This window comes from Vespula vulgaris, chromosome 1 (genome assembly GCF_905475345.1).
Source record: "Vespula vulgaris chromosome 1, iyVesVulg1.1, whole genome shotgun sequence".
Lineage (NCBI taxonomy): Eukaryota > Metazoa > Arthropoda > Insecta > Hymenoptera > Vespidae > Vespula > Vespula vulgaris.
The window spans coordinates 15182264-15209815 of record NC_066586.1 but is presented as its reverse complement, the minus strand read 5'-3'; the positions used below and the strand labels follow the sequence as shown (position 1 = coordinate 15209815).

The 27552-nt window shown below is 32.0% G+C and overlaps 2 protein-coding genes across 9 annotated transcripts; both read left to right on the top strand.

The window, feature by feature from the left end:
- Positions 1-921: 921 nt before the first annotated feature.
- Positions 922-27465, top strand: LOC127064561 (chloride channel protein 2). Of its 8 annotated transcripts, XM_050995781.1 has the most exons (15): positions 14389-14857; positions 15707-15932; positions 16287-16374; positions 22171-22456; positions 22570-22781; positions 22859-23379; positions 23470-23704; positions 23816-23978; positions 24101-24331; positions 24536-24759; positions 24839-25030; positions 25130-25272; positions 25354-25525; positions 25598-25825; positions 25912-27465. In XM_050995781.1, exons 2-15 carry the CDS (start codon positions 15781-15783, stop codon positions 26086-26088), a joined length of 3024 nt encoding a protein of 1007 aa, XP_050851738.1. In that variant the 5' UTR covers positions 14389-14857; positions 15707-15780; the 3' UTR covers positions 26089-27465. The 8 variants fall into 8 exon arrangements, with proteins under 8 accessions (XP_050851747.1, XP_050851787.1, XP_050851738.1 ...); XM_050995771.1 differs by lacking the exon at positions 14389-14857 and having other exon boundaries at positions 15011-15932; XM_050995790.1 differs by lacking the exons at positions 14389-14857; positions 15707-15932; positions 16287-16374 and adding an exon at positions 922-1064.
- On the top strand, positions 6092-8976 carry LOC127064653 (uncharacterized oxidoreductase YjmC-like). The gene is made up of 2 exons (XM_050996022.1): positions 6092-6756; positions 7620-8976. The coding sequence occupies exons 1-2, from the start codon at positions 6382-6384 to the stop codon at positions 8469-8471; spliced, it is 1227 nt and encodes a 408-aa protein (XP_050851979.1). The 5' UTR covers positions 6092-6381; the 3' UTR covers positions 8472-8976.
- Positions 27466-27552: the final 87 nt, after the last annotated feature.

Sequence of the window (27552 nt, the reverse complement as noted above, 5' to 3'; positions counted from 1 at the left end):
GAACGTTAATATTTTTTAATCTGTAGATACGTTATAACGCAACAGAAAAGAAGGATCGTCGATCGAGTAAAATAGAAAAAGTAGAGGGTAAACAAATAGATAATTTTTACTATGCGAAATAGTTAATATCGTTTGGTTAATGAGAGACGAATTATTTAATATTGAGAGGTTATGCGTTAATTCTCTATAACTTCGAAGTCACAGTTAATGTTCTCTTAAGTCTAAGTTATACTCTTGATGTAGTGTAATATATTATTATATTATAATATGATATCGAGGATTTAAACTATGTCATTACAAATTTATATCTCAAAAAGATATATTTAAGGCATTTTGGAGAAAAATTGTTCAGACAATAGATATCCTTCTTTCGGAATAGTGATAAAATTTTACGAAAGATTTCGATACCGTTTTAAGGTTAACTTTTTTCTTTTAATTACGATTTTATATTTTTTGTAATGGTATTCTGTGCCAAAAAAAAGCAAGAAATGTCTGAAATATTTCGAATCATCGGCTTATAGAGGATTGAGAAATAATTTTTCATTTATTGGAAAAGTATCCCATTGAATTCTTTTTTATTATAGATTTGTCAACGATATCGAGGTAGTGTGAGTGGGAAAAAGTGCATGATAATAATAATAATTAAAATAATAATAATAATAAAATAATAATAATAATAATAATAACAATAACAACAATAACAACAACAACAACAACAACAATAATAATAATAATAATAAAAATTTTAAAAAAAAGAAAATTTGGTAGTGATTCCTGAAGAGTTCATCATCGATGAGATTTCGAAAGATAAAAGAAAGAAAGAGAGAGAAATAGACCCGTTACAGACAGTCATTAGTAGTGTAGCCGTGTGTGTTGAGTGAAGTGACGACCTAACTCAATCTAAACTCCTTTCATTCCTCTCTCTTCTTTTTCTCATTTCTTCGTCACCGTTTACTTGAATCTTTTGAATACCGCGCGTGTCTTCAACGGGGTAACAATTCAAGATGGCATCCTCGGAACTAAGAGAAAACGATGAATATGGACTTGGATATCAGAACACTTTGGTGAGTCTCTTTTTTTTCATTATTATTATTATTATCATCATCATTAATCATCATTATTTTCGATCATTCAAATATAACCAGTTAATTCTGAAAGGTTCATTATAGAGTTAATTATAACACAAACAAAAAATTTATGTGAAACAAGTAAAAAATTTAACTGTCGAACGTGTCGAATCGATAAGTATTGCTTCCGAGGATAATTCGTTATATTCATAGGTGTGTATACCATTCGTGTGCACGTGTTATATCACATTATCAACAATATTTATTTGTTTTATTATTTTCGATCACTGAAATATAACCAATTAATTCTGAGAGATTTATTTTATCGATTTAATCATTTAAAAAAGTAAAAGAAAAATGTCAAAGAAGGTAAAAAATTTAAGTGTCGAACGTATCCAATCGATAAGAGCAGGTTTCAAGGGTAATTCGATATGTCGATATGTTTGTGGTGTATACGTGTGTGTATATGTACATGTGTATGTATATGTGTATACGCACGTGCTTACATGAATCGTATTACATTACAAACAATATTTTTTAATATCATACTCACAGATTTATCTTTCGAAGAAAATTTTTAAGATTATAAGTTTTAATACAATCGAAGCAAATAAATTTATAGAAATAATCAAAATGAACGATAAACATGATGAAAACGAACGATTTAACATCTTTTCTTTCCTTTTTTTGTTCTTTTGTTTTCTTTTGAGGATATTGAAGTATGAGAATATGTATAACCTATGATATTCGAGCTTAGAACAATGCGAGCTGAGAAACGCGCCAAAAGTGATGGCAAGGGTTGCAAACCTATTTTCATGTTTATTATTAGCTTAAGCAGACTCTTAGGCGTAAATAGAGTCTCCTCATAGAGAGAGTAGAATTCGTATGCAGACAACGACGACGACTTTCAACTTTCTCGCATGATTTTTCATATTCTTCATAGTTAAGATTATTGATCGAGTCAAATCGATACTTGCCCTTTTTTCTTGCTAAAAATATTTTTAATTTTGAAGATTACTCGTTATTTTCATTTCACTTCGACATACTCGATATATATTAGATTTTGAATTTTTTTATTTATAGATCTCTTTTCTTTTTCGCACTTTTTTAAGTCTCTCTTTCTCTCTCTCTTTTTCTTTTTCTCTTTCTCTTTAGATATTTCAAATGTCATGGTAGCTGAATTAAGATTCATAAACGTATTTTGGCGAGACGTATTTTATCTTTGTATTTAGCTACTCATTTGTTACGGCTGTTGCTCTTGTTGTTGCTTTTGCTGTTGCCGCTGTTAATATATAATGTAGTTTTTGAGTTTGCCAAAATCCCGGGCCGAAGATTTCACAGACAATTTTCTAGCATCATAACTAAAGTCGAAAACAATATGAGATTCATATTCGTTAAGAGACGACGTTATAATTCATCTTTTATTCGCCGTGTTAACGGTACTATAATAATTGTCTTTGAGAAACAGATAAATTGTATGTACACTAAAAGATATTGTTATTTTTATCTTTAACATATCTTTATATTTCCTCACCGATATCATTTGGCGTAGACTTTTGTGTAGATTATCGAGAAAAATTAACGATCAAATACTAGTTGAAAAAATCTATTTTTCTTTTTCTATTTTTTTTTTCTAATCTCTCTTTGTCGAAAGTGTTAATACTTTTTTGTTATTTTGAAAGTGTTATCTTCTTTTTTTCTTTATTTCTATCTTTTTTACTTCTTAAATACTTTTTTAATATAATGATTCTTCTTTTTTCTTTATTTCTATCATTTTTATTTCTTTTTACTTTTGTTTTCTTCTTTCCTTTTCCTACGTTATTTACACTTCCTTCTTCATTTGATTTTTACAAACGACAGGTATAAAGGCGAGATAACATCGAGCGTGTCGTGACGTAATAACTCGTTAGCGTCGATTAACGCTGGATTGTTGTCTACTTTAAACGTTTCATCGATAGATAATACATATATACATACTATTAATTCTCTTACTTCTTCACAATGTCAAGCTTAAATCAATTATTTTTTTTTTCTTCTTTACTGATTATCTCTAATCGATTATAGACTAATTGTAAGTACTTAGGTATTAGAAATCTTTACAATTTTTATAAATTCTTTCTTTCTCTCTTTTTTGATAATGACGATGATTCATAAGTATGATCTTTTTGAAATATGTAGACATATAATCAACATGATTCGATCGAATTGCGTATCGTGAGAATGATTGCGTCATTCCTCTCTGTATATAAAAAATATGTATATGTTTGTATGTATATATTGTACATATTGTACATATTGTATTATATATTATTATATAGATATATATATAGATTATATATATATATTATATGTAGATATATTTAGATATTCATAAGAATGTGATATATGAACGTAGAAATCGTACTATCGAGTTTGTTAACTAATCAAATTATCACATCAGTCGAAGGATTTCGATCATAGAAGAAATGATACTCGCATACTTGCATGCAGAAACATGTTCCGTTTGTCTTTCTGTACTTTGACTTCCTGAACTTTCTTATTAAATCAACTAATTTATTTATTTATTTATCTAATTTACTTATTGATTTTTTTCATTTTTATTTTTATAGATATAACCGATTAATTCTTAGAATTAATATAAATATATATATATATTTATAAAAGTATAGTGTTATATATAATGTATTAGTATACATTATATATGTTGTAAATATATAGACGTATATAAGATATATGAGAAGAAAAAAAAACGACAGATTCGTTGCTTATCGAGAATTGCGATAAGACGTTCCCCATTTGTGGTAGATCGGCAGAGTATTCGCTAGTGATATTACAGAAAATGTCTTGATGATAATGAGAATCGAGGTCGAGAAAAAAAGAGAAGGAGACAAAGAGAGAGAATAAAGAGAGAGAAGCAGTGAGAGAGAAAGAGAAGGGGAGGGAGAAGAAAAAGGAGAAAGAGAGAGAGAGAGAGAGAGAAAGAGAAGGAGAAAGAGAAAAAGAGGGAGAAGGAGAAGGAGAAGGAGAAAGAGAGAGACTAACGAGATCGTTGCTGATACGAAACTTGGATTTATAATAGGAAGAAACAAAGAAAGGAAGAAAAGAAAAAGGAAAGGAAAAATGATGAAAATTCATTCCATTGCGTTTATTCCATTTAATTCACTATTTACTTAAATGAAGAATTTGAAAAAAAGAAACAATGATATTGATTCTTATTCATTTTTATTTATATAGTTTATTGAATTAACTCGATCGTAATTTGCTTCTCATTTTCTCGTCAATGAAGATACGTTATACACACATACATATACATACATGTGTAATATATATTATATATGTATGTATGTATGTATGTATGAATGTATGTATGTATGAATGTATGTATGTATGTATGTATGTATGAATGTATGTATGTATGTATGTATGTATGTATGTATGTATGTATGTATGTATGTATGAATGTATGTATGTATCTATATATGTGTACCGATAGAATCTATTACACAAATAATTTATGCTTATCGACTTCTATTCGAGTTGATCGAAGTGATGGATCGAAAAGGTGTTTTTAACTTTTACATGTACATGTACGTATATTCGTATATATGCCACCATAGACCGTAAGAAGATATGCAAATATTTATTCGCTAGCTTTAATGTATTCAAACGTTACCATTGCCACACACACATACACACACGCGCGCGCGCACACATGTATGTATATATTATTCATTTATATATTTCATTTTCTTGCAATTTTTCTTTTTCTTTTTTGACCATTTCTATTATTTCAGGTTATGAAATCTAAGTATATAAATTTATGAGATATTAAATTGTATAAAATTAAAATTTACAGTATATAAATTTTAAATGTTATGGGATTTAATTAATTACAATAATAATTAATTATTATGTTATTAAATCGAATTCAATAATGATCTTTGCTGATGATGATCTTCGAAAAATCTATGATAAAGTTTCGTAAAATTCGTTGTTTTAAATCGTCACATGATATAGTTTAATCGTTATATCGGTAAAACCGATCTGTTCTGTAAGATACATGCATGCAAGATAACGGTATAGAAAAGCCACCTAATCCATGTAAACTCCTTTTTTCTCTTTTTTCTATTCACTACATACTTAAATATCATATATATATGTGTGTGGGTGTACGTTCGAGCGCATGTGAATGTGTGGATGTATGTGTATATACGCGTGTGCGAACGTTCAAGGATTTTCCTGGTCTACGTGGTCGATTATGTCATTTGTAATATGGATGATCGTTATTATGCAACAAAATATAGGAAAAATGGAAATAAGAAAGAAAGAAAAGAAATATACCTGAATAAAAAATATATATCGTGTTTAATTCGTATACATGAATTTTGGAATTGAGTCGAGTAGCCGAATTAATTTTGAACATGGCGCCCGCTTTGACGTCATCACCCAGGCTGTCCAACAGAACATTTCAAGCGACACTGTTGACACAACAAAAAAATTAACGTCGTGTTGAAACGCGTCATGACAAGATTACACGACGATAATTCGTATACGATAGATTGATCTTATCGTTTTATTGTTTTCATCATATTTCGCGTCATTTGTGACACATTTAAATACTTTCGAAGACTCTCCAAGAAGGTAGAGAGATCGAGAAGATAAAAATTGGTGTGTTTCGAAAACATATTGAAAGTATCAGTTAAAATTTGAGCGACAAGTTACGTAATTTTAATGTGTTGTCCGACGTAGAAAGCAAGAAAAGCGGCAAATTCAAATTTTACATATCATAGTGATATGATCGTAAAATCAGTCGACATTGAACTTATGGAGGACTATTAATGATATAAAGATAAAAAAAGGAAGAAAGGGAAAAAAGATAAGAATAAAAGTTAATAGAATCAATGCAACCGAATAAATAAATTAGTCTGCCAAAAAATATTTTGTGTCCTTAAATTGTCATATATTTTTTCTTTTTTTGGGAGATAAAATTTGTTGTGTTGTTTGTTGTAGCATTTTGATAAGACTCAGACGATAACCTGGGATCTCAAATAAAAAATTCACTGAGTGGGTCGTATGGGCCGACCGATATTAACGCAGCTTACGAATTTAATTTTCTCTTTTCTTTTTCGACAAACATACTGCTTTGAAAAGTAAATTTATTTAGTCGGTAAATACGTTAAAGTGAGAGAGTAAAGTTCGAAAGTCGAAGAATTTTAATATTTTATCTTGAATTCGTTCGAACGAGAGAAAGTTGACCCGAAAGGTAGGGATAGAAAAAACAAGAAAAGAAGCGGAAAAAAGAAGAAGAAGAAAAATGATCATCAGTAATCGTGGTAGCTCGTTTATTAGAGCTTGTTGTGTATCACGAATGCGGCACAAGATATTACAAATTCCGAGAAAAAAAGAAGACATTGTAGATATTGTTTTTGCCGCAAGAAATATGGCGTCCAGTTGCGATAAGAGTGAAATGGTTGTACCAAAGGAAGAGGTAGTCAGATTTATTCAGCAATGTATGTGCAAGGTAGGAACACTCAAGGAAGACGCTTACATCGTAGCGTATCATTTAATGACCTCTGATTATCGTGGTCACTTCAGCCATGGTATGAACAGACTGCAGATGTATGTGAAAGATATTCAAAATAAAAACATCGATCCTCTTGCCAAACCATGCATCGTAAAAGACTTTAAGGTTCGCAAAAATTTTTATTACGAAATAATGGAATTCCTGCTTTTAAAGTTATCAAACGTTATTGTTGTTGTTGTTTTCTTGCTTCGTTTGTTCTTTCTTCTTTTTCATAGCTTGTTTGCATCAGTCTATTTTTTTCCCAAAAATAATATTTACGTTTTGTACATACGAATATTTTCATTCTATCGTACAATATAATCAAGAAATAATTATTTTCATTATGATCTTTCGATTATTGCCATTAATAATCTATTAACATAGATCTACATTTTTACATAAATCCAAATGCATCGCAATCAACATTGACGTATTATATTAACAAGCGACGAGAGAGAAATGATAAGGTAAGATGCTTCTTACTTTTAAAGAGATTTTCTCTCTCTCTTTCTCTTTCTTTTTACAGTAGTAAGAGAGAGAGAGAGGGGGGGGGGGGAGAGAACGTCATCTGTCGTCTCACTACAATAAGATTCGTTGCCGACTCGTAAACCTTAAATCTATATTCCTTCTACTACATCTAATTAATGTTCGAGCGTGCCTGCCTCTTGTATACGCTGTGCTTTGTGCATAATAAACGAGCTAGCATGTGTTAACATTCTTGCGTCATCGGCAACATCATTAACGAGTAGACGATCAAATATCGTAATTCGTGTCGAAAGTAAACATTCGAGATTTTTCTCTTTTTCTCTCTCTTTATACATTTTATAAAATATTTATTTCATCAAATATTATTTTTATATTTTATTTATATATATTAGAAAAATGTTTGTTAAATTTAAAGACTCTGAAAGCATGGAAACCATTTGTGAAAAGAAGAAAAACGAAAAAAGGTAAATCTCCTTATAAAGGTCGACAAAACTTTTTTACAGGCGGTAGCTTTGGTCGACGGACAAAATGGTTTGGGTCAGATAATCGGCCAGTATTGTATGGAATTAGCGATAAAAAAAGCTAAGGAATATGGAATCGGTATGGTATCAGCACGAGGATCGAATCATTATGGTATCTGTGCTTATTACACATCAATGGCTATGAAAGAAAATCTGATAGGTTTCAATTGTACCAATACGAGCCCTTTAATGGCACCAACACGTAGCAAGAAAGCTGCCTTGGGAACAAATCCTATGTCCTTAGGCATGGCTGCGGAAAATGGTGATGAATTTCTTTTGGACATAGCGACCACTTCTGTGGCACTAGGGAAAATCGAATTGGCTATGAGAAAAAATGAGTCTATACCTCCTGGCTGGGCCCTCGATAGCGAAGGTAAAGTCACAACAAGCGCTACTGATGCCTTCAATGCGACTCTGTTGATGCCTTTGGGCGGTGAAGAAAAATTATCGGGTTATAAGGGTTTCGGACTTGCCACCATGGTCGAAATTCTTTGTGGTATTCTTTCTGGTAGCGAATTTGGACCTAACATTCGTTCTTGGAAGAAAAGTGACAAGATTGCTAATCTAGGACATTGTTTCATGGCTATCGATCCTGAAGCTTTTTCTTGTGGTTCTAAAGAGAGATTATCACTTCTTCTCTGTCAACTTCGGGAACTTCCAAAGTCGGGTAAATTACCTGTTATTGTAGCTGGTGATGTAGAGAGATCTAATATGGCGAAAGTCGACAAAGAAGGCGGAATAATGTATCATCCGAATCAAATAAAAGATTCTGCTAAATTTGCTGAAAAAATGGACGTCTCACCGATGAAACTTATACCGAAAATGTCCAATTAGATTGGAAGACTTAAAAATGTATTACGAAGCATTTGCTCATAATTACAAATTTTTAATCGTTGTTTAATACCATTATTCTTAATTTACAAAAAAAAATCATGATATTCGATTATTCGAAAGAGATATTTTTTTATTATATGCAATTTTTATCAATGATACCGTTTCATATACAATTTTTTGAATTGTAATCCTCATCATTGAATAATAAATTGTACCTCTAAAAACTAGTAATTTGTTATAGCATGACAATTGATCGTGTTCTTTTGAAATAAGTCCAACATTTTTATTATTTAAAATTGATGGGGTTACGGTCAATCGTTATGAATTAACCAATAACTGAACTGTTTACTCTATGAACAACTTAATCATTCTTTTATACAAAACAAACATTATGTTTATATTTTTAATATATTTTTATAACCATTTACAATATATCTATATATTTTTGTTTGAATAATAAAAATTTGTTTATTTTGTCATTTATTCGAATATATATATATATGTACATCCATTTGTTTGATTTTAATTTCAATTATCTATCGTAAAATGAACACAAGTCGATTAGGGTTACGAAAGAAATCGTGATGACAGTTTTCACGCTTTTATTTCTACGGGTTTTTGCACGAATGGTGTTTATCTTGTTTATCTTCCGGATAAACAATTATTGCGTGTAACGATCCAATGATTTCATGAAAAAATTAGGTTTTAATGTACGATGACATAAGAAATTTGCGGTTTGGTCATGGACACGATAACGATCATGTAGACTATCACGATTACGATCACGATCACGATCACGATCACGATCATGATCACGGGTTCGATCGACAGTGGTCGATGATGACGGTGATCGCGCAACTACTATGTGACCTTGATTATCGACTCGTCCGCGATTTCATCCGCGATTTACTTTCATTCTTTATTAGTCCAGCAACCGGCACGCGAATATCAAAGAAATATACCTGCATCTTAGCTTGTTTCACGTTCGACATTTTTTTAATGATATCTCGCATTTCGTGGCAAACTTAGCTCGTTACATAATTACATAATACATTTGTGACGAGCGTTGAAAATTATATTTTTTCTTTTATTTAGACAATAAAGTAGACGAAATAAAAAAAGAGATTAATCGTCTGTAATTTCTAAGATTTACTTTCAACAGTAACAAAGTATAACTTATATATATAATTTATATACAAGTATTATTTTATGCTAACTATTTAGTATAATTATATTTGGTAGGTATATTATAATTTATAATATTTAAAGTACTTGATATAATTCTATTATCTAATATATTACTTAAAGACTATATAATTATATTATATAATATATTTATTATTATAATACAATTATTAAAACTAAAAAAGATTAGAAAAAAAATACAATGGAGATTTTTTTTTTTATAATTAAGAACATAATAAACTGGTGTATCTAGGGAATTCGAAATCACAAGGAGAGTGAAAAAGAGAGAGAGAGAAAGACACGACAATCTATCTCAGAATATTTTCAAGTTCCATCAGAGACTGGTAAACAAGGTTATCGTCTTGGAGACTCCCAGACACGACGTCTCGGACGATTTCTTGCTATCATTTCACACAAGCATGTTTCGGTAACCTAATCATTGAAATTAAACATCGATGGATCGTCTTTGAGTTTCTCTCTACATAGGTGTATATATATATATATATATATATATATATATATATATATATAAAATACGTGCATGTATGTATGTATAAATATGTATATATATATAGGTATTATTACTGACTAAATCTCTAACTGAGCAAAAGTTCATGGGTGAATACTGAGCAATTTATATTCTATTCCATGGAATGACGACATGGAGTAGATTAGCTTGTATCTGTATGTGTCACGTTCAAGAAGCGCTTTGGAATTTCGCACTTTCTACATTGCCTTGGAGAAAGGATCGCAAATGAAAGCAAAAGAAGCAGAAGAAGAAAAAGAAAAAATATTGGGAAAGATGAAAATTTTATTCTACGTTTATTTCATTACGTTCTCGCAAAGTCAATTCTTACGTCATGTTCTAAGATATTTCATGTTTTTTATTTTTTAATTATGCTAGTACATTTTGGTATAGAGTAAATTATATTATATATATATATATATATTATAATAATATTGTAATATACTATAATAAAAAATTATATAATATTTTAATATAGTATATATAATATAATTTTACTATATTACAATTACATTATATTTTCTATACTAAGTGTTAAATATTTTATTTATGCTAATATAATATATTATATAGTATATTTAGTATAGTATAATTATACCGTTATAAATAATACTATTATAACATTCACATTATATAACTTTTGTGTAGATACAAAAAACAACATTGAGATATATCCACTTTGTTAAACGATGAATTGAAATTGCTCCTCTATGATCGTTGTCTTTAGAATAGAAAACAAAGCATGAAAAGAAAATAATAGTTTCATTCTCGTCTACCGTCAACTTTGTTCGGTATTGTAAATCAAAACGTAAAACATGTGTGACAGAATATGTTCTATAGTTATAGCAAAGAAAAGCAGAAAATTAGTGTCACTTTACTCGTTCTACGTATTTCTCATTTATCCGGTCACACTTGTTCATTGTTTGAGAAGAAAAAAAGAGGTCTTTTTCTTTTATCCGCTGTTATTTATAAGTGTGAATCTATTAGACATCGTATATGTAGCTTCGTTAATTTAAGAACACTTTACTAAATGTCTACGGTGACGCGAATAAGGATTTACGGAAAGACACTTTTCAACGTATAGATAATTTCATTTAAATTGTTGGAAATAGAGAAAGATAGAAATAGATAGATAGATAGATAGATAGATAGATAGATAGATAGATAGATAGAGAGAGAGAGAGAGAGAGAGAGAGACGGAGGCGAAGAATAAATTAATGAGTAAGAACAAGACAGAACCAGATGTTTTTCTTTAAATAATATCTACTCTAAGAGAGTAGGTATACATACATATGTATACGAATAGGCGCGTGCACGAGGTCGAAAAGTTATCGACAAGCTTTGTTTGTTGGCATATTATCGACCACCCGGCGAAGACGTGCTTCCTACATATCATATTTTTTCTTTTTTTAGAGAGAGAGAGAGAGAGAGAGAGAGAGAGAGAGAGAGAGAGAGAGAGAGAGAGAGAGAGAGAGAGAGAGAGCGAAAGAGATAGGATGATAATAGGAAGGTCTCGTATATATAAATTTTTAAACATTTTATGCTGCCTCCTTATTTATCATATTCGAATGTATAATTTCATTAATGTTACTTTAATATAAACAGATAATATAATATAAACAAATTTGTTATTTAACACTAGAGATTTACATATATTGATTGTATCTATTTTTATTGAAATTCATTAGATCAAAAGATGCAAAATTTTTGTCGTTGCGATATTAGTTCCGTATAATCAGAATATAGTTAATTTAAGTTCTTAGAACATAAATTTGCTAGAAAGAAGGAAAAAAAGGATATACATATATATATATGATTTTTTCAAATCTATGTATGAAATATGTATATGAATTTTTACGAGCCTCATAAGTCTGTTGTTAATTGTCAACGAAATACAAAGGGAAAAGATACATGGTAGGATAATAAATATTCTGAGACGTACAAATCACAGCAGGGTGCATCATCGTCGTCAAGCTAAACAGGAAGGAAGACACAGTAATTGAACAAACGATCCTATCCAAAATGCGATTGCATACACTGTTGACGCATTCGAGCCGGGGTACTAATTCATTGCCGCTCCATGTGACTGACATTAACTAATTCAGTGGTCTAATACATCGGTGGTGTAGGGTCATGGAACTCATGGGACCGATTCTTGGTCTTTTATTCGTTCGTATGTAAGTCTCGCAAGTAACGTACTAGTTAATAATAATAAAAATTGTTCAATTTGTTTTCTTTCAATAATTTATAGTATCTTTGTAAACGTCGATCGTTGATTCATATGACACTACCGTGTGTGTTCATAAAAAGCGTCATTTCAACAATAAGTAGTGAGTCATATATGTATGTACGTATCTTCTTCAGACGCACGTCATCGTTGTAACATCGTTAAACTCTGGAGATCAAGGAAACATTGTTATTTTTCTAAAGAACATTTTTATGGGAAAGTTAGAATTTTGCAAGAAATCGATTTATTAGGATGAAAGAGATAGAAAAATAAGGAGAAATATTGTTGACGCTCATTCGGAGTGATTCTTAAGTATTTTGTTCGTAAAAAATCATTCTAAACAAAGGCGGTAAATTCTAATCAAGATTCTAATCCACCAACTCCCACCCTAATTGTTCTTTTCTCTTTGTTGTTATCCGACGTGCGGGATGTAAATTTTGAAAATTTGCGTTGTCGGTAACCTTTTTCGTATGCATTATCTCAAGCAACGCTATCTTAACACCTTTTTGCTTGCTCCATGTAGAAACACAAGTCGACAAACTCAAATAAGTAAATTTATAACTCATAACGGCCCCGCGCGACTAACAATAACTCTACCCGGAGTTTCTTACCAGTTCGTTAGAAGAAGCAATTTGCTTCTTCGCAATCAGTTGTTTTTTAATCGGCCAACCGTGATCCTCCGATCCAACTCGCGAGCTTCTTGCCATCGGGTTTAGCGATTTTACATAGTTGGAGGTATGTACACATACGTGAATTTAGATTTTTCGATTATTCCGAAAAAAAAATATTTTCGTAAACACATAATTGGAATTTTCATGGAAATTTAGTGATGTAAACGTAATAAGGGATATTTCATAATACTAAATTGATTCATAAATATAATAAAAGTGCCGTTACGAATAAGGAAGCATTTATTTACGAATAGTACCAATGAATATGATATTTTATAACGAAAATTTTTATCTTGAACATTTTGTATAACTATTAGTATGATTCATAAATTTATTATATATACGATATAATAAATTCGTTATCTAAAATATCATTTAAAAAACGACTCAATAAATACAATATCTTATAATAAAAAATCCTAATTTTATCATTTTGCATAACTATTAAAGTTCATTCATAAATTCATTAAATTCTTCGCTCGAATCAACTCAACAATTACACACGATTAATATCTCGTAAACAAAAGAAAATATCCATGAATCTAATCCAAGGAAATTCCGAAGTAAACTTATACGGTTAAATGGTTAAAGGAAGATATATATTTATGAATTTATCTTTGAAAAATGTGAAGAAAATTGGAGAGAGAGATCGATTAGTGCGGAATGATCTCGGCAAAGTGATCTCTTGGTATACGCACGTGCTCGAGAGGACTGGGCCCATTTAAGACGGACACTCATCGCATTACGCGTTAATTTCAAACGATATGATAACCGGTGACTTTGAAGGCAACATCCTACGAGAGCCCTCGGCCTCTCGGGAAGTGTTCAATTGCCGCATGCATGGCTTTCGTACAGTCGGCACTAGAAACCATATGTACACCAAACGATAATATAATATATATATTTTATGTTCGATAAATATATACCATATACCAATATATTATTATTATCTTTTTTTTTCAATCAACGTTAAAAAACTCATCAGCGTAAAACTTGTTCATCATCGAACACCGTTGAACGAAGCACCGTTCGACCTATTAAACCACTATAGAAAAAGATTCATCATATAGTCACAAGCTGGTTACTATATGGCGACCCTCGGTCAAGTTAATGAGTCCACGGCAGGTCACTTAACGACCGCCAATTTCTTGAGGTAATCGCCGGAAGAGATAAAAGAATACTGCTTAACGAAAGTAGATATCTATATATTAAGAAATAACAAAAAACAATTGTAAAAAAGAAAAGTAGGATCAATAATTATCTTCTTGACTAATTCCATCATCTGATCGTGAAAATTATTATAAACGAAAAAGATGGGGAACGATATTTTCGAATATTTCGATCGCGTATATTTACGTGAGATATCGTTATTGAAGATGGATCTGAAAAAGAGAGAAAAAAGGAAGAAGAAAAAAAATTGTTCAAAATTTTTCAACGATTTTTTTCTCATATAAATCAATTCTCTTCCGCGATAAGATCACAGAGGTGTTCGCTAACACAATGGATAATTTGAATTGGCTGTAGTAGGGGAAATTATTTGCACATATAGTGGTATGTCTAGATATATAGTGTGTGTGTCTGTATATGTGTATATATCTGTATGCTACGAGTTGTACGAAGACGACGACGACGACGACGGGGATGGTAGAGTGAGGCTGATGAGTTCGTAAATTGGAGCAGCCTAGGTCCTTCTCTCGTTCTCTCTCTTCTCGTCGTCAGTGTGTGACTCACTGACGCTTCGCGTTAGATCGTCCGCCGTGAGGCCGATCTCTGAACGGTTTGCCATTACTTTCTTTCTTTTTCTTTCTCTCATTCTCATTCTCTCATTATCTATCATTCTTTCTCTCTCTCTCTCTCTTTTCTCTTTCTTTCCCTTCTCCTCTCTCTCTCTCTCTCTCTCTCTCTCTCTCTCTCTCTCTCTCTCTCTCTCTCTCTCCTTCCATCCCTCTTCCCTCTCTTTCTCTCTCTCTCATTCTCTTTCTATCTCTATCTTTTTATCATGTCGACAAGTGGTTTTCATCTAAAACGAAAAAAGTGTGATCCTCATAACAATTGTGAAAGAGAAAGGGAGGGAGATAGAGATAGATAGAGAGAGAGAGGGAGAGAGAGAGGAAGAAAATAAAGAAATAAGTGTGAGAAAGAGACAAAAATATTTTGAATAAGAATGAAATAAAATAAAGAAAGAGAAAAGTAAAAAATGAAAAAATATAGAGATATAGTCGCTTATTCTCGCGTGACTTTTGCAAGGTTCTCTTCCTACGTGCTAGCTCCGATCACACGTCCGAATCGTTCTCCGACCGGATGCCGATCGTTATTCCTTTCGTGAGAGTGAATCGTATCTGTCATGTCGTTGGAAAAAAAATTAATTCTTTCGATAAGCTACTAAGCGATTTTTTTTACTGATATCTATGTTGCATAATTAGCTTTTACAATTGTTATGGACTTTGTTTTAAATCTTTATGGATTTGTCGAAAGAATGCATAGATCAAATATTGGATTCAAAAATTATATATTCATTCTCCCTCCCTCTCTCTCTCTCTTTTTCTTTCTTTCTTTCTTTTTCTAATATTTTCTCTTAAATTTCTCTAAAATGTGAGATTTCACAATCCAATTTTTTCAATGATAGATTATAATGCGCTAAAGCCGTTACCTAAGTTTCGATTGAAACGAAATCGAAATCGTAATAGACCGGTTAACAATATGGCGAATCAAACAACGAAAAAGGAACTCTTGGAGGAGAGCCTGCATCATCATCATCCGGAGGGCAATGAGGAAGAGGTTGACAAAGAGTGGGAGGAATTTACGAGACTGATGGCCAAGTTGAAGGAAAATCGGCGAAATAGGCCGCATAGGTAGAGATCAATCGTTTAATTTTATTTTGCATGGGATAACGTTGGTAAAAAATGTTTGATTAATGGATGAAATTTTCCATTCGTAAATTATCTATAAAACATCGTTTCGTTATAATACATTATTTGTAAAATATTGTATTTCATATTTGTAGATTATATCTGTAAAATATTGAATTTTCAATTGGTAAATTATCTATAAAACGTTGAATCTTTTATTTATATAGATTTATCTATGAAACATTGAATCTTCCATTCGTAAAGAATCTATCTAAACGTTTTCTTTTTTTTTTCCTTTTTTTCGTGTATCTCCTCTTGTAATTTTTTTCAAAATTTTGAAAAAAATCTTTTTATCAGACCTTCACAAGCCTTCTACCCGTGTCCTCTACCAACTCCTGAAGAGGAGCAACAGGATTTCGATCCCTTCGACTATATAAATACGATTGTAAGACATAATTTATCTGTTTCTCACAAAACTCATTGCCAGCATGAAGGAATGTTCGAAAAAGCACAAAGAATGTAATAATATTTGCTTTGGACAAATTTATGAAGGAAAGTTTTTTCCTTCGTAGCAAAATCGTGGAATATGAAAAAAACAAATTGGAAATTACGAGGAAAAATTGCTCTTTCCGATCTTCTCTTTTTTTCTTAAAGAAATTTCTAGACTGTGATTTCGTTTCGTTAGACATTAGATGACTTCCTTGGGGGAGGATGCAAACGAACGATGCCAATGAACGCGTCTGTTTTATAATTAAATCGTAGTTGTTGCCGCTAGACGAATCGCAGACGAGCGATCTTTGCTTGCCAACGAGAACAATGCTCATTTCTTTCTTATTTTTTTCTTTATACATTTTTATGATTTTTACATAAATCTGTTGATCGATTTCTTTAATATCTTTTGTTTGTACCAAAATTAAAAAAAATTTTTTTCTCTTCCCACGAAGTTTGCCAATAATAATGAAAATTATTCGAAATATTAAAAATGATTCGTACGAATGTTCGATAAAAACAATTGATAAATATTAAAATTATATATACATATTATATTACTATATATATTATTATTATTATTATAAATATATATATATATACAAATAAAAAACAACAATAAAAAATATTTTTAATCCGAGACTGGACAATGGTTAAAATTTGGAATAAGGATGATGAATTATGATTGGTCCAGGAGATTTTCCACGGTCCATAAAGCGACAAGCGGCACGATGGTCAAAGTGGCACGACCTTTGAACGATCGCCAAGTGAACGAGGCTGCATTTGAAATAAACGTACCGCGAGATATACGTATGTTGTCACGTGACTCGATTTTAGATGCACCGCGTGATTCGCGTGAAACAATCTTGGTGGACGACACGTTTGGATTACAAGCTCGAATTGCGTTAGATTCATTTCTCTATCTTTTTCTATCTCTTTCTTTCTCTTTTCTTTTTATTTCTTTTTGATTCAATTTGATTGGATTTTTTTTTTATTTATACAAAATACATTATGAAATCGGTTCTTTTAACTCTCTATAATATCATGTAACTTTGATTTAAAAAATTTTATTTTATCCATTTGTTACAAAATTATTATATTATAAGTAATTCATATCCAGAAAATTAATATTTGTTAATTATATCAATTATAATTATACTACATTTATTTTATATTATATAATTTTTTATTAACTAATTATATTATTTTATTTACTTTATTTTATAACGTCTAACTAACTGTATTAAATATAATTATATTAATATGAAAAAATTTATATTATAAATTTCACATATAATAATCTTTTGTTTAGTTAAATATTTTATGAAATTTATTTTATCTAAAAATTTGATAACTACATTATCAGATATAATTACATTAATACATAAATTATATTATAAATTTCATGTAATATAATTTTTGTTGGGCACAAAAGAGGAACATAATTAAGTTATAGAGAGTTAATGAATTATATGGGGTCTTTCGAACTAAACGAATAAATTTTGTCTACGATCGTAAAGTTTGGAGCGCAGTTAGAGTTTGCAGACTAGTCAACCTTGTCGAGAGAATATCATCGACCTTGCAACTTTAACGCATTGTAGGCGCGCGCGCACGTGCGGTGCTTGATGCACTGTCTGATCTTTCTAATAAATTTCAAAAGATTTTGCAAGCTTATGGGGCATGCGTGACCAGTATAAAAAATATCATTTCATTTAGGATAAGAAAATACAATAAATCGTTGTATGTGTATATGCATTTTGATATACTCGCATGAGCTTAGCTTTCTTTTTATTAGCTTAATTCTATAAATCAATTTTTGTTATGTTTAATAAATTATATAATCTAAAACATATGGTATAAATCCGATCGTTGAAATCTTATTATATTTATACCTTAACGATATATTATGATTAGTTCATATTTTGCAGGTTAACGTATAAAATTCTTTCCAATATTTATTAATGCACACCACATAACTCGTACTTACTGTTAGCAAACATTTTATAAAAATACACAATATTTGTTAAGCTATTATAAATATATTATGTGAAAATATTATATACAAAATGTATACTCAGCAAAATTAATCTTCGAAAATAAACTAACGATAAATTTTGTGACAAAAAAAAATTTTTTAAAATACGAACAGATATGTGCGTGACTTCGTAGTTACATGATATAGATATTTTAAATAGAGGGTGAAAAAATAGAGGGTTAAAAATCAATTAGATTAATTTGAAATTCCTTTTCAGATTTATCTTCATTTCTTGAGAGGTGACAATGATCACTAAATATATGATAAGTTTTCTAAAAATTTGGTATAAGTTATATAACATCTATAGGCGACACTCCGTAGAATATGATTCGAAGGGAGGAGAAGGGAAGGGGAAGGACGTTACCTCGAAATTTATTTCTGTAGGTTTTCGAGAAAAGAGGACGCCAGGGTTCCATTACATCTTAATGGAACTTTATTCGCGTGAACGCGCCAATGACTTGTATCGCTAATCGGTTAGGCCTAATTACTAAAATTGGATTAGAGGCCGATTGCCCAGTAGGACAACGCCGACGCTTGATGTTAGGCGTTATCGAAAATTCTATGATTCCGTATATGGATAGACTCATAAATTGTAGCCCTTCTCTTTTTCAACATTTTTTTTTTTTTTTAATTAAATTATTTTTATCAATTTTACGATCATTATATTATATGTAGTATAAATGATTACTTTTATTGATAAATGCAGCTCTTTTCTTTTGAAGAATTTTTTTAGCCGATTAATTAAACAATTTGTATTCTTTTCATCATCATACTATATATATAGTAAATAAGAGTCTATAAATATGATATAAACATTAAAAATGGCTGACAACAAATTAGTAGGATGTGTAAATCGTAGCGGTAAACAAGAGACAAATAGATAGACGGATAGATAGGTAGATAGAAAGATATATAGATGTTTATTAGAATGTTAGGCAACCTACAGATAGACCGTTTTAGCTACCCAATTGAAAATGCAATGCAATGTGATGAAAAGGAAATGAAAGAAAAAATAGGAAACGAAGAAAAGAAAAAAGGAAAATGAAAAAGGACAAGAGAAAGAAAAGGATACGAATTGATGATTATTGGCAGAAACAATTGAAAGACAATAGAATTATTGTAAACAATAGGGATACGCCCTTTAACGTTGCACATTATAGGAATCGCTAAAAATAAGAATTTCGAGCGCGTTGCCAATTTTCAACAAATATCTTGGTAGCGGAGGTCCGATGAAGAAAACGTCGTCGTCGTCGTCGTCCGCAGTTTTCCTTCGCATGCAAATAAGCGTGGACGGTAAATTTTGTTTTCTCATAAAGGAGAAAGTACAGAACAAGAAAGAACAAATAAAATAAAAGAAAATACAAAATATTTTTGTGCGTTGAAGAAAGAAAAGGAGAAGGAAAGTTTTCTCGAAGGAGATGGTCACCGTTTATGAAAAAGGAAGATTATTGATAAGGAATCGGCAAGGATTTGCGGAATCGATTAAGAGACCAGGCTTAATTTTATTTAATAATAATGATCGATGAAGAACATTAAGAACAAAATTTATAGTGAAGATCTACAAAGAGAAGGAGACATTTTAACGGGGGGAGGAAACAAACAAAGAGAACATGCATTCTTTAGGATTATCATCGTAGTGCGACTTTATGTGTTATGTGTCATTTATCCGTCTATATCTTTCTATCCCTATCTTTCTCTCTTTCTCTCTCTCTCTCTCTCTCTCTCTCTCTCTGTTTCTCTCTTTCTCTCTCTTTCTCATTCTGCCGTGATTGCCAAGAGCAAGGAACAATAAGGATAGGCCGCTAAACCTACGGAGAATCACTCGAGTCTGCCAAAAATAACAAACTGATTTAACTGACTTGCCAAATTTGAAGGAACATTCTTCGCCGAGATACGTATCGGAGGTGTTGTCTCTCAATATAATCGTTTTCTTATCTATCTATTATATCTATTTACAAAAGATTTTTTTAAGAGCCAACCATCGGATATATCAAACGTTTTGATAACGAAAACGATTGATCGGTTGAAAAAGAGAAAGGAAAAAAAGGATGTGCGATTTATCGACGAAAAGTATCAAGCAAAAGTTGGAAAATTGGAAAAGTTCGTCGTCGGTGACTTGACGATTTTAATTGATCAACGTCGTTTCATCTTTTTAAATCTCTTAAGAGAATATCATCATCAGCTTTCATGCCGGCCGTTCTTCTTAACAGAGCATACTTTGTCTGTAATGATGACTACATTGTGAGTGTAAGCTTGTTGCTTACTCTTAAAAATTTCATACTTATCTAATATCATTCTAACAATAAATTTCATATTTTAGATACTATTTTATTTTTTTATTTTCTTCCACATTTTCTTGTCTTATACATAGGTGTATATTTCGTCTTGTGTGTGTGTGTGTGTGTGTGTGTGTGTATGCATGTACGTACGTATGTATGTATATATGTTTATATAAAACTTCGTTTATACAATCCAATATCTAATGATGATTTATTATATCCTCCATCTGTTTGGATGACTAATTTTTCGCTGTGAGTGCGTCTAATTTTAAGTGTCCTTTGCATCATCCATTCCAGTTGTCGTCATCGTTATCATCATCTTTACTATTACCATCATCATCATCATCATCATCATCATCATCATCATCATCATCATCATCATGATCATGATCATGATCATCGACGTCATTATCATCATCAATCAAAGTTTCGTAATTTGTACTAAACATAAGCTCAAATATATTTTGATCGTCATCTGTAATGAGCCGCACAAATTTTTATACGATAACGATTTTTCTTATCATAAATGATAGGTTATATGTTTAACATAGGATGAACGATAATATATCGCTTAAAATTACATATCGCTCATTGTTATCTCACCGTTCGTTCAATTTTGGAATAGATAATCGGGAAACCTCTCTATGGGATCATTGATCGTATAAATGTGTAATAGTCGAATACGTCCTATCATTTGCTTGAGACACAACAGTTTCTTACGTGTGCAAAACGTTCCAATTCGCAACATCGACAAATTTAATAGAAAATTTTATTCTAATCCCGTAATAAGTTTGTTTAAAATTTATACTCGTTACTTATTCGATCGTTATTTAATATTTTTTTTCTACGATCAATTTGGAAGTGGTAAAAATGCAAATGGGTGAGAAAAAAGTGATCGTATCGTAGACGATGATCGACATCTCTCAATCGATGAGTAAGAATTAATGGGTTTGATAAATATTTGTTGCTTGTATAGATCGAGATCTCAATCGATCGGCAGATGTCAACGGATTAGATAAAAATTTGTTAGATCAAAAAATTTTTGGTAGATCGAGGTCGAGTAGGTATACGGATGAAAATTGTCGACTCGTGCCAAATTCGCAACGGAACGCAATCATTTCGTTTTGTCGATCGATGATAATAATTCTCTTCTTTTTTACTGATATTTATATTTTCTTTTTAGCAAAAAATATAAATAGAGTAAATAGTGCATGATAAAAAATGATTGAAATATCTATCAAAATGCTCGTGCTCTTAGAAACAAATATGATTGGAAGTTAGTTTCTTTTTTTACTTTCTTTATTTTTTATAATAATGAGTACAAAAGCTTCATAGCATTTTGTTATCCTTTCAGCATTTTCTCGGTTATAATTTGCATGTGAAGAGGAAAATATATTACAATATATCTCAATTCGATATTCGTTCGATTTCTATACAGATGTATGGTCGCTATACGAAGGACCTTGGTGAGTACGCAAAAGAAGAGGCAAGAAGACTCAAGTATCATGATAAGGCAAGAAAGAAGTACGACAAGACGAGGGCCGAGGATCTTCGAAAATCTCGAAGAGGTCCATTGTGTAGAAAACTCTTGGCCTTGCTTGCCTTCGCTTGGAAACACACCGGAGCTAGATTGGGCGAAGATTGGGTATTTCTGGCACTTTTGGGTGTTATCATGGCACTCATAAGTTATGCCATGGATCGTGGGATTTCAATGTGCAACAACGGTCAGTCCAATTATATCTAATATGTAATATCCATGTAAAGGAATACTTAAAAATTATACCCGTTTTTATATATACCTAAGTATCCGCAATAATCTGTTTGTTTATTTCACCAGCTAGAATATGGCTCTATCAAGATCTGACGTCTCATCCTGCTCTCCAGTATCTCGCTTGGGTCTCATTGCCCGTTTGTCTGATTTTATTCAGCGCTGGTTTCGTACATATCGTGGCACCCCAGAGTATAGGCTCCGGTATACCAGAAATGAAGACGATCTTAAGAGGTGTAGCCTTGAAGGAGTATTTAACTTTCCGGACTCTTATAGCAAAGGTCAGCATTTTCGAATTTGGTTTAAGATCAAGGACAAATTGTAACGGATCGATTGCTTATCGTTTGCTTATGAACAGGTGATCGGTTTAACAGCCACTTTGGGCTCAGGTTTGCCATTGGGTAAGGAAGGTCCATTCGTTCACATCGCCAGTATCGTTGCGACTCTCCTATCGAAATTGGTCACCAGTTTCCAAGGCATTTATGAAAATGAAAGCAGAAACTGTGAAATGTTGGCTGCAGCCTGTGCGGTCGGTGTCGCATCATGTTTCGCGGCACCCATCGGAGGTGTCCTCTTCAGCATCGAGGTCACCACAGTCTACTTCGCAGTACGGAATTATTGGCGTGGTTTCTTCGCTGCCGTTTGTGGTGCCACGATGTTTCGACTCCTGGCTATATGGTTTCAAAGAGAAGAAACTATCACGGCCATGTTCGTCACTAACTTCACCATGGACTTCCCATTCGATCCTTATGAACTTTTTGTGTTCGCTCTTATTGGTGTCGGAAGCGGTTTGAGTGGTGCATTTTATGTATGGTTGCATCGACAATATGTTATATTTATGAGAAAGAATAAGAGCATGAACAGTTTCCTTCAGAAAAAGTAAGATTCGGCTTTGAATATTGTTTGAAATTTTATAAAAGATCTTTTCCAGAGATTCGATAATCCCTTCTTCGATTGAATTTTTTCTAGTCGCTTTTTATATCCTGGTATCGTATCCCTTCTGGTATCATCAGTATCCTTCCCATTGGGATTAGGTCAGTTCATGGCCGGTGATTTGAACACTCACGATCAAGTATTTGGACTTTTCACAAATTTCACTTGGACGAAGGATAACTTGGGTGTCGAAGAAAACAACATAGTCAAGCATTGGTCGACCCCATACACCGATGTTTTCACCGGTCTCCTAAGCTACGTTCTCTTCACTGTAAGTAAACGACAGTAACGCGTATTATAACTTTTATCGTTCTTTGAGAGAGCTCGCATATAAGGGAATATTATGAATGCAGTCAATAGAAAGAGTGGGATTCGATTCCAGTTCATCTTTTCCATCATAAGTTCGACGGTGCCTGTACCGTCTGGCATTTTCATCCCGGTTTTCAAAATCGGTGCAGCACTTGGAAGAACCGTTGGCGAGGCTATGGCCCTTTGGTTTCCACATGGTGTTCGATATGGTGGAATTATCACTCCCATCATACCAGGTATATAGAATCGACAGATATATATTATGTGTTAACTAATATCACCTACGTGTTATATTTGATCTATAAATAATAAATAAACAATAGATAAATCAAGCATGAAATTTATGTCATTTATTTAGGTGGTTATGCTACTGTAGGAGCAGCTGCCTTTTCTGGTGCCGTAACACATACCATATCCGTAAGCGTTATCATTTTTGAAATGACAGGACAAATCACTCATATAGTACCGATAATGATAGCAGTCTTGATCAGTAATGCGATCGCCGCACTTTTACAACCAAGCATATACGATAGCATTATACTTATCAAAAAGTTACCTTATCTACCGGATCTTCTACCATCGAGTTCAGGTATGTTTTTCTATGTACTCTTATTTCTTTCGTTCCATATTGTCCTCTTTCTATATCCTTCTTGATCATACTCATAATTCATACAATTGTCTCATAAAGCATTCTCTTTGGATTCATTAGAAAGGTAACATTATAGCTTCAATTAATTTCTTTTAATACGTTTCTATCTAAGAAACTTTAAAAATAATATATGACGATACTCAGGTATGTACAACGTTTACGTCGAAGACTTCATGGTACGTGACGTGAAATACATTTGGCACGGCATCAGTTATCAAAGACTCAAAGAGATACTTAAGGAGAATCGCAAACTTCGTGGCTTTCCACTGGTAGATAATCCAGAATCAATGATATTATTGGGTTCAATTCAAAGGCTAGAATTGATCAAATTAATAGAAAAACATATTGGACGTGAAAGGAGATTACAAGTATGACGCTTTTTTATTTGTACCTTCGAAGATTGCTTTTACACTTGTACAATTTTTTATACTTTATGTCGCACGTTAGGTCGCACAAAAATGGCACAAAGAAGCAGAGGAAAGAGCAAGAGAAGAGATGGAACGTCAATTGAGAGAACAAGAAAAAACAAGAAGACCTTCCAGATTCGAGGTCATCCCAGCTCCAGACATTCTTAAAATGCAAAGGCAAAGTGTTAATGATCTAACGATGTCGACAAATAATGGTGGTGGGCCGGATCATGTAAGTCATGTTAACCTGACGTCAGACCATATCTGATCAGTGTATTTTAGGCAAAGTATATTCATTATTTACGCATGAATAATTCATTGTTTATTTTAGCATACGTATCATTCACCGGTCTTCGGAACTCAACCAAAGAAATCTATTTTAAAGAAAACCAATTCCTTCACTTTGAAAGGATTTAGTCCACTAGTCAGCCCAGCTGTTACACCATATACAACGGTTACTGGAGCAGAAAGCAGGTGAATCGATGTTATCCTTTCTTTCCTTTATTATTTCAAGAACGTCAATTTATCATTATTAAAAGTTATTTTACTCTACAGAATACGTCTAGCTTTTGAAGCGATTTTTCGAAAATCAGCAACTCTGCAAGATGTTGATCCAGATCCAGAAATGGGTACTGCTACCAGACGCGAAAGTCAAGATTGTATAGATGCTCAGGCACATCAACCTATGCTTTCTTCTAGTCCAGCTACGTCGAAAAAAGTACAATTGGCAAGTATACGAGAAATTGACAAGTTATATTATTTCAATAGACTTTTATTATTACGTATAATTCTTGTTCAGCCAAGGGAGAGAGTAATTGATATGTCAGCTGAGGATCAAAAAAGATGGGAAGAAAGTGAGATGGCTCTTGAAGTAGACTTTTCCAGATGTCACATCGATCCTGCACCGTTTCAGCTTGTAGAAAGGACATCTTTGCTAAAAGTCCATAGTCTTTTTAGCATGGTTGGTGTAAACCATGCTTATGTGACAGCCATTGGAAGATTGGTCGGAGTAGTGGCATTAAAAGAGGTTTGTCATAAACGAGACATAAATGATCAATAGTTTAAGAGTCATTGAAATAAATGGTATTATATTTGTCTTTTTTTTTTTTGTAGTTGAGAAAAGCTATCGAGGACGCTAATGCAGGAATTTTGCCGATGCACGCGGAATCGCATGTCGATGCGTCAAATTCCAGTTTAGTGAAGAGTGAAACGGATGGAGAAAATAAAAACTCAGTCAGTGCGGTGAACTCCGTTGTTTCGATTGAAAATGAGAAAGTTGAAAAAGTCTGAGAGAGAGAGAGAGAGAGAGAGAGAGAGAGAGAGAGAGAGAGAGAGAGAGAGAGAGAGAGAGAGAGACGCGAATGAACAGACAAGAAAAGAAAGAAAAGAAAGCACAAAGAAAAAAAATATGAAACAACAAATGTGATAGTCACGTTGCATGCTGTTGATGCAAATGTTGCAGCGTGACCTGGAAGATGCACCTGCGAGATGCGCCTCTTTTTACCTGTTCCCTGCATTATTTTTTTTTGCGATCTTATATCTTCCTATGGTACATGTATAAGCACAAGTTCTTCATCGCATAATGACAGTAACTTGCAAATATTCCTCTCGTACTTAAGTTTGAGGCGTACAAAACAGTTACTGATATATATAGAGATGAGATTCCTTAAGTATTACATACTTTGATTTGGACATCAATTTTTAATCATAATATTTTTCCAATTGAAGCATATATTATCTATTCTTCAGTAATCTAAACGAACCAAATAGTTTTTGGTTTCTATCGCTTGATATATCTAATTCGTACGTAGGGGTCGTCATATCGGAGAATTCTATCTAATGATATATACATATCTATGCATAAATATATATATATATATATATATATATATATATATATATATATATAGCCACATACACACACACACAAAATATTGAAATGACAAATTTATTTTAATGAGTACGTTTGAAAGATCACGGTAACATATTTTTGATCCTCTATTGATATAAATTAATGTAGCATAATATAAATATATGTAAACATATACGCGTTATATATAAGTATATCAAAGTGCGTAAGCATGAGTGAGAACCCAAATGATTCGCGATGCAAAGAAGGAAATCAAAAGTGGAGAAACAGAAAGAGGTCGTGAACGTCGATTCTAAATATAATTCATTGTTAAAAAAATATAAGATATAATTTCATAGTGATATATCAATGATTTTACATAAGGCTTTATGCTCAATATTGTATCGTGAATCACGATTTCCTTATTATTATAAGTAGGATAATTTATATAATAATGTATTTTTTTATTTAATATAAAAACGGACAAAGTGATTCAAAGTGCCAAAGGCAGATGATTGTATCCTACTGTGTGAAGAAAGAAAGAAAAAAAGAAAGAAAGAAAGAAAGAAAGATGGAAAGGAAGAAAGGAAGAAAAAAAATAAAATAAAACAAAGCAAAAAAAAACCAAGCATAATTTAAATAAGAAAATAATTATTTAAGTAGAACAAAGACAATATAGCACTCATGGAATGCTCCCTTAGCTCGTAACTATCTGACTATGGTTGTGCCAGACTATTATTTATTATAATTGTTAAATATGTTGGTTGAGACATAAGAAAAACATTCGTATCACACGTGTTGAAATATTAATGAAGGAATATATGAAGGTATGTCTTATTGCAACGATCATGACATTAAATATGTTCATAATAATTTCATTCCTTTATTCTTCTCTGAAAAACACT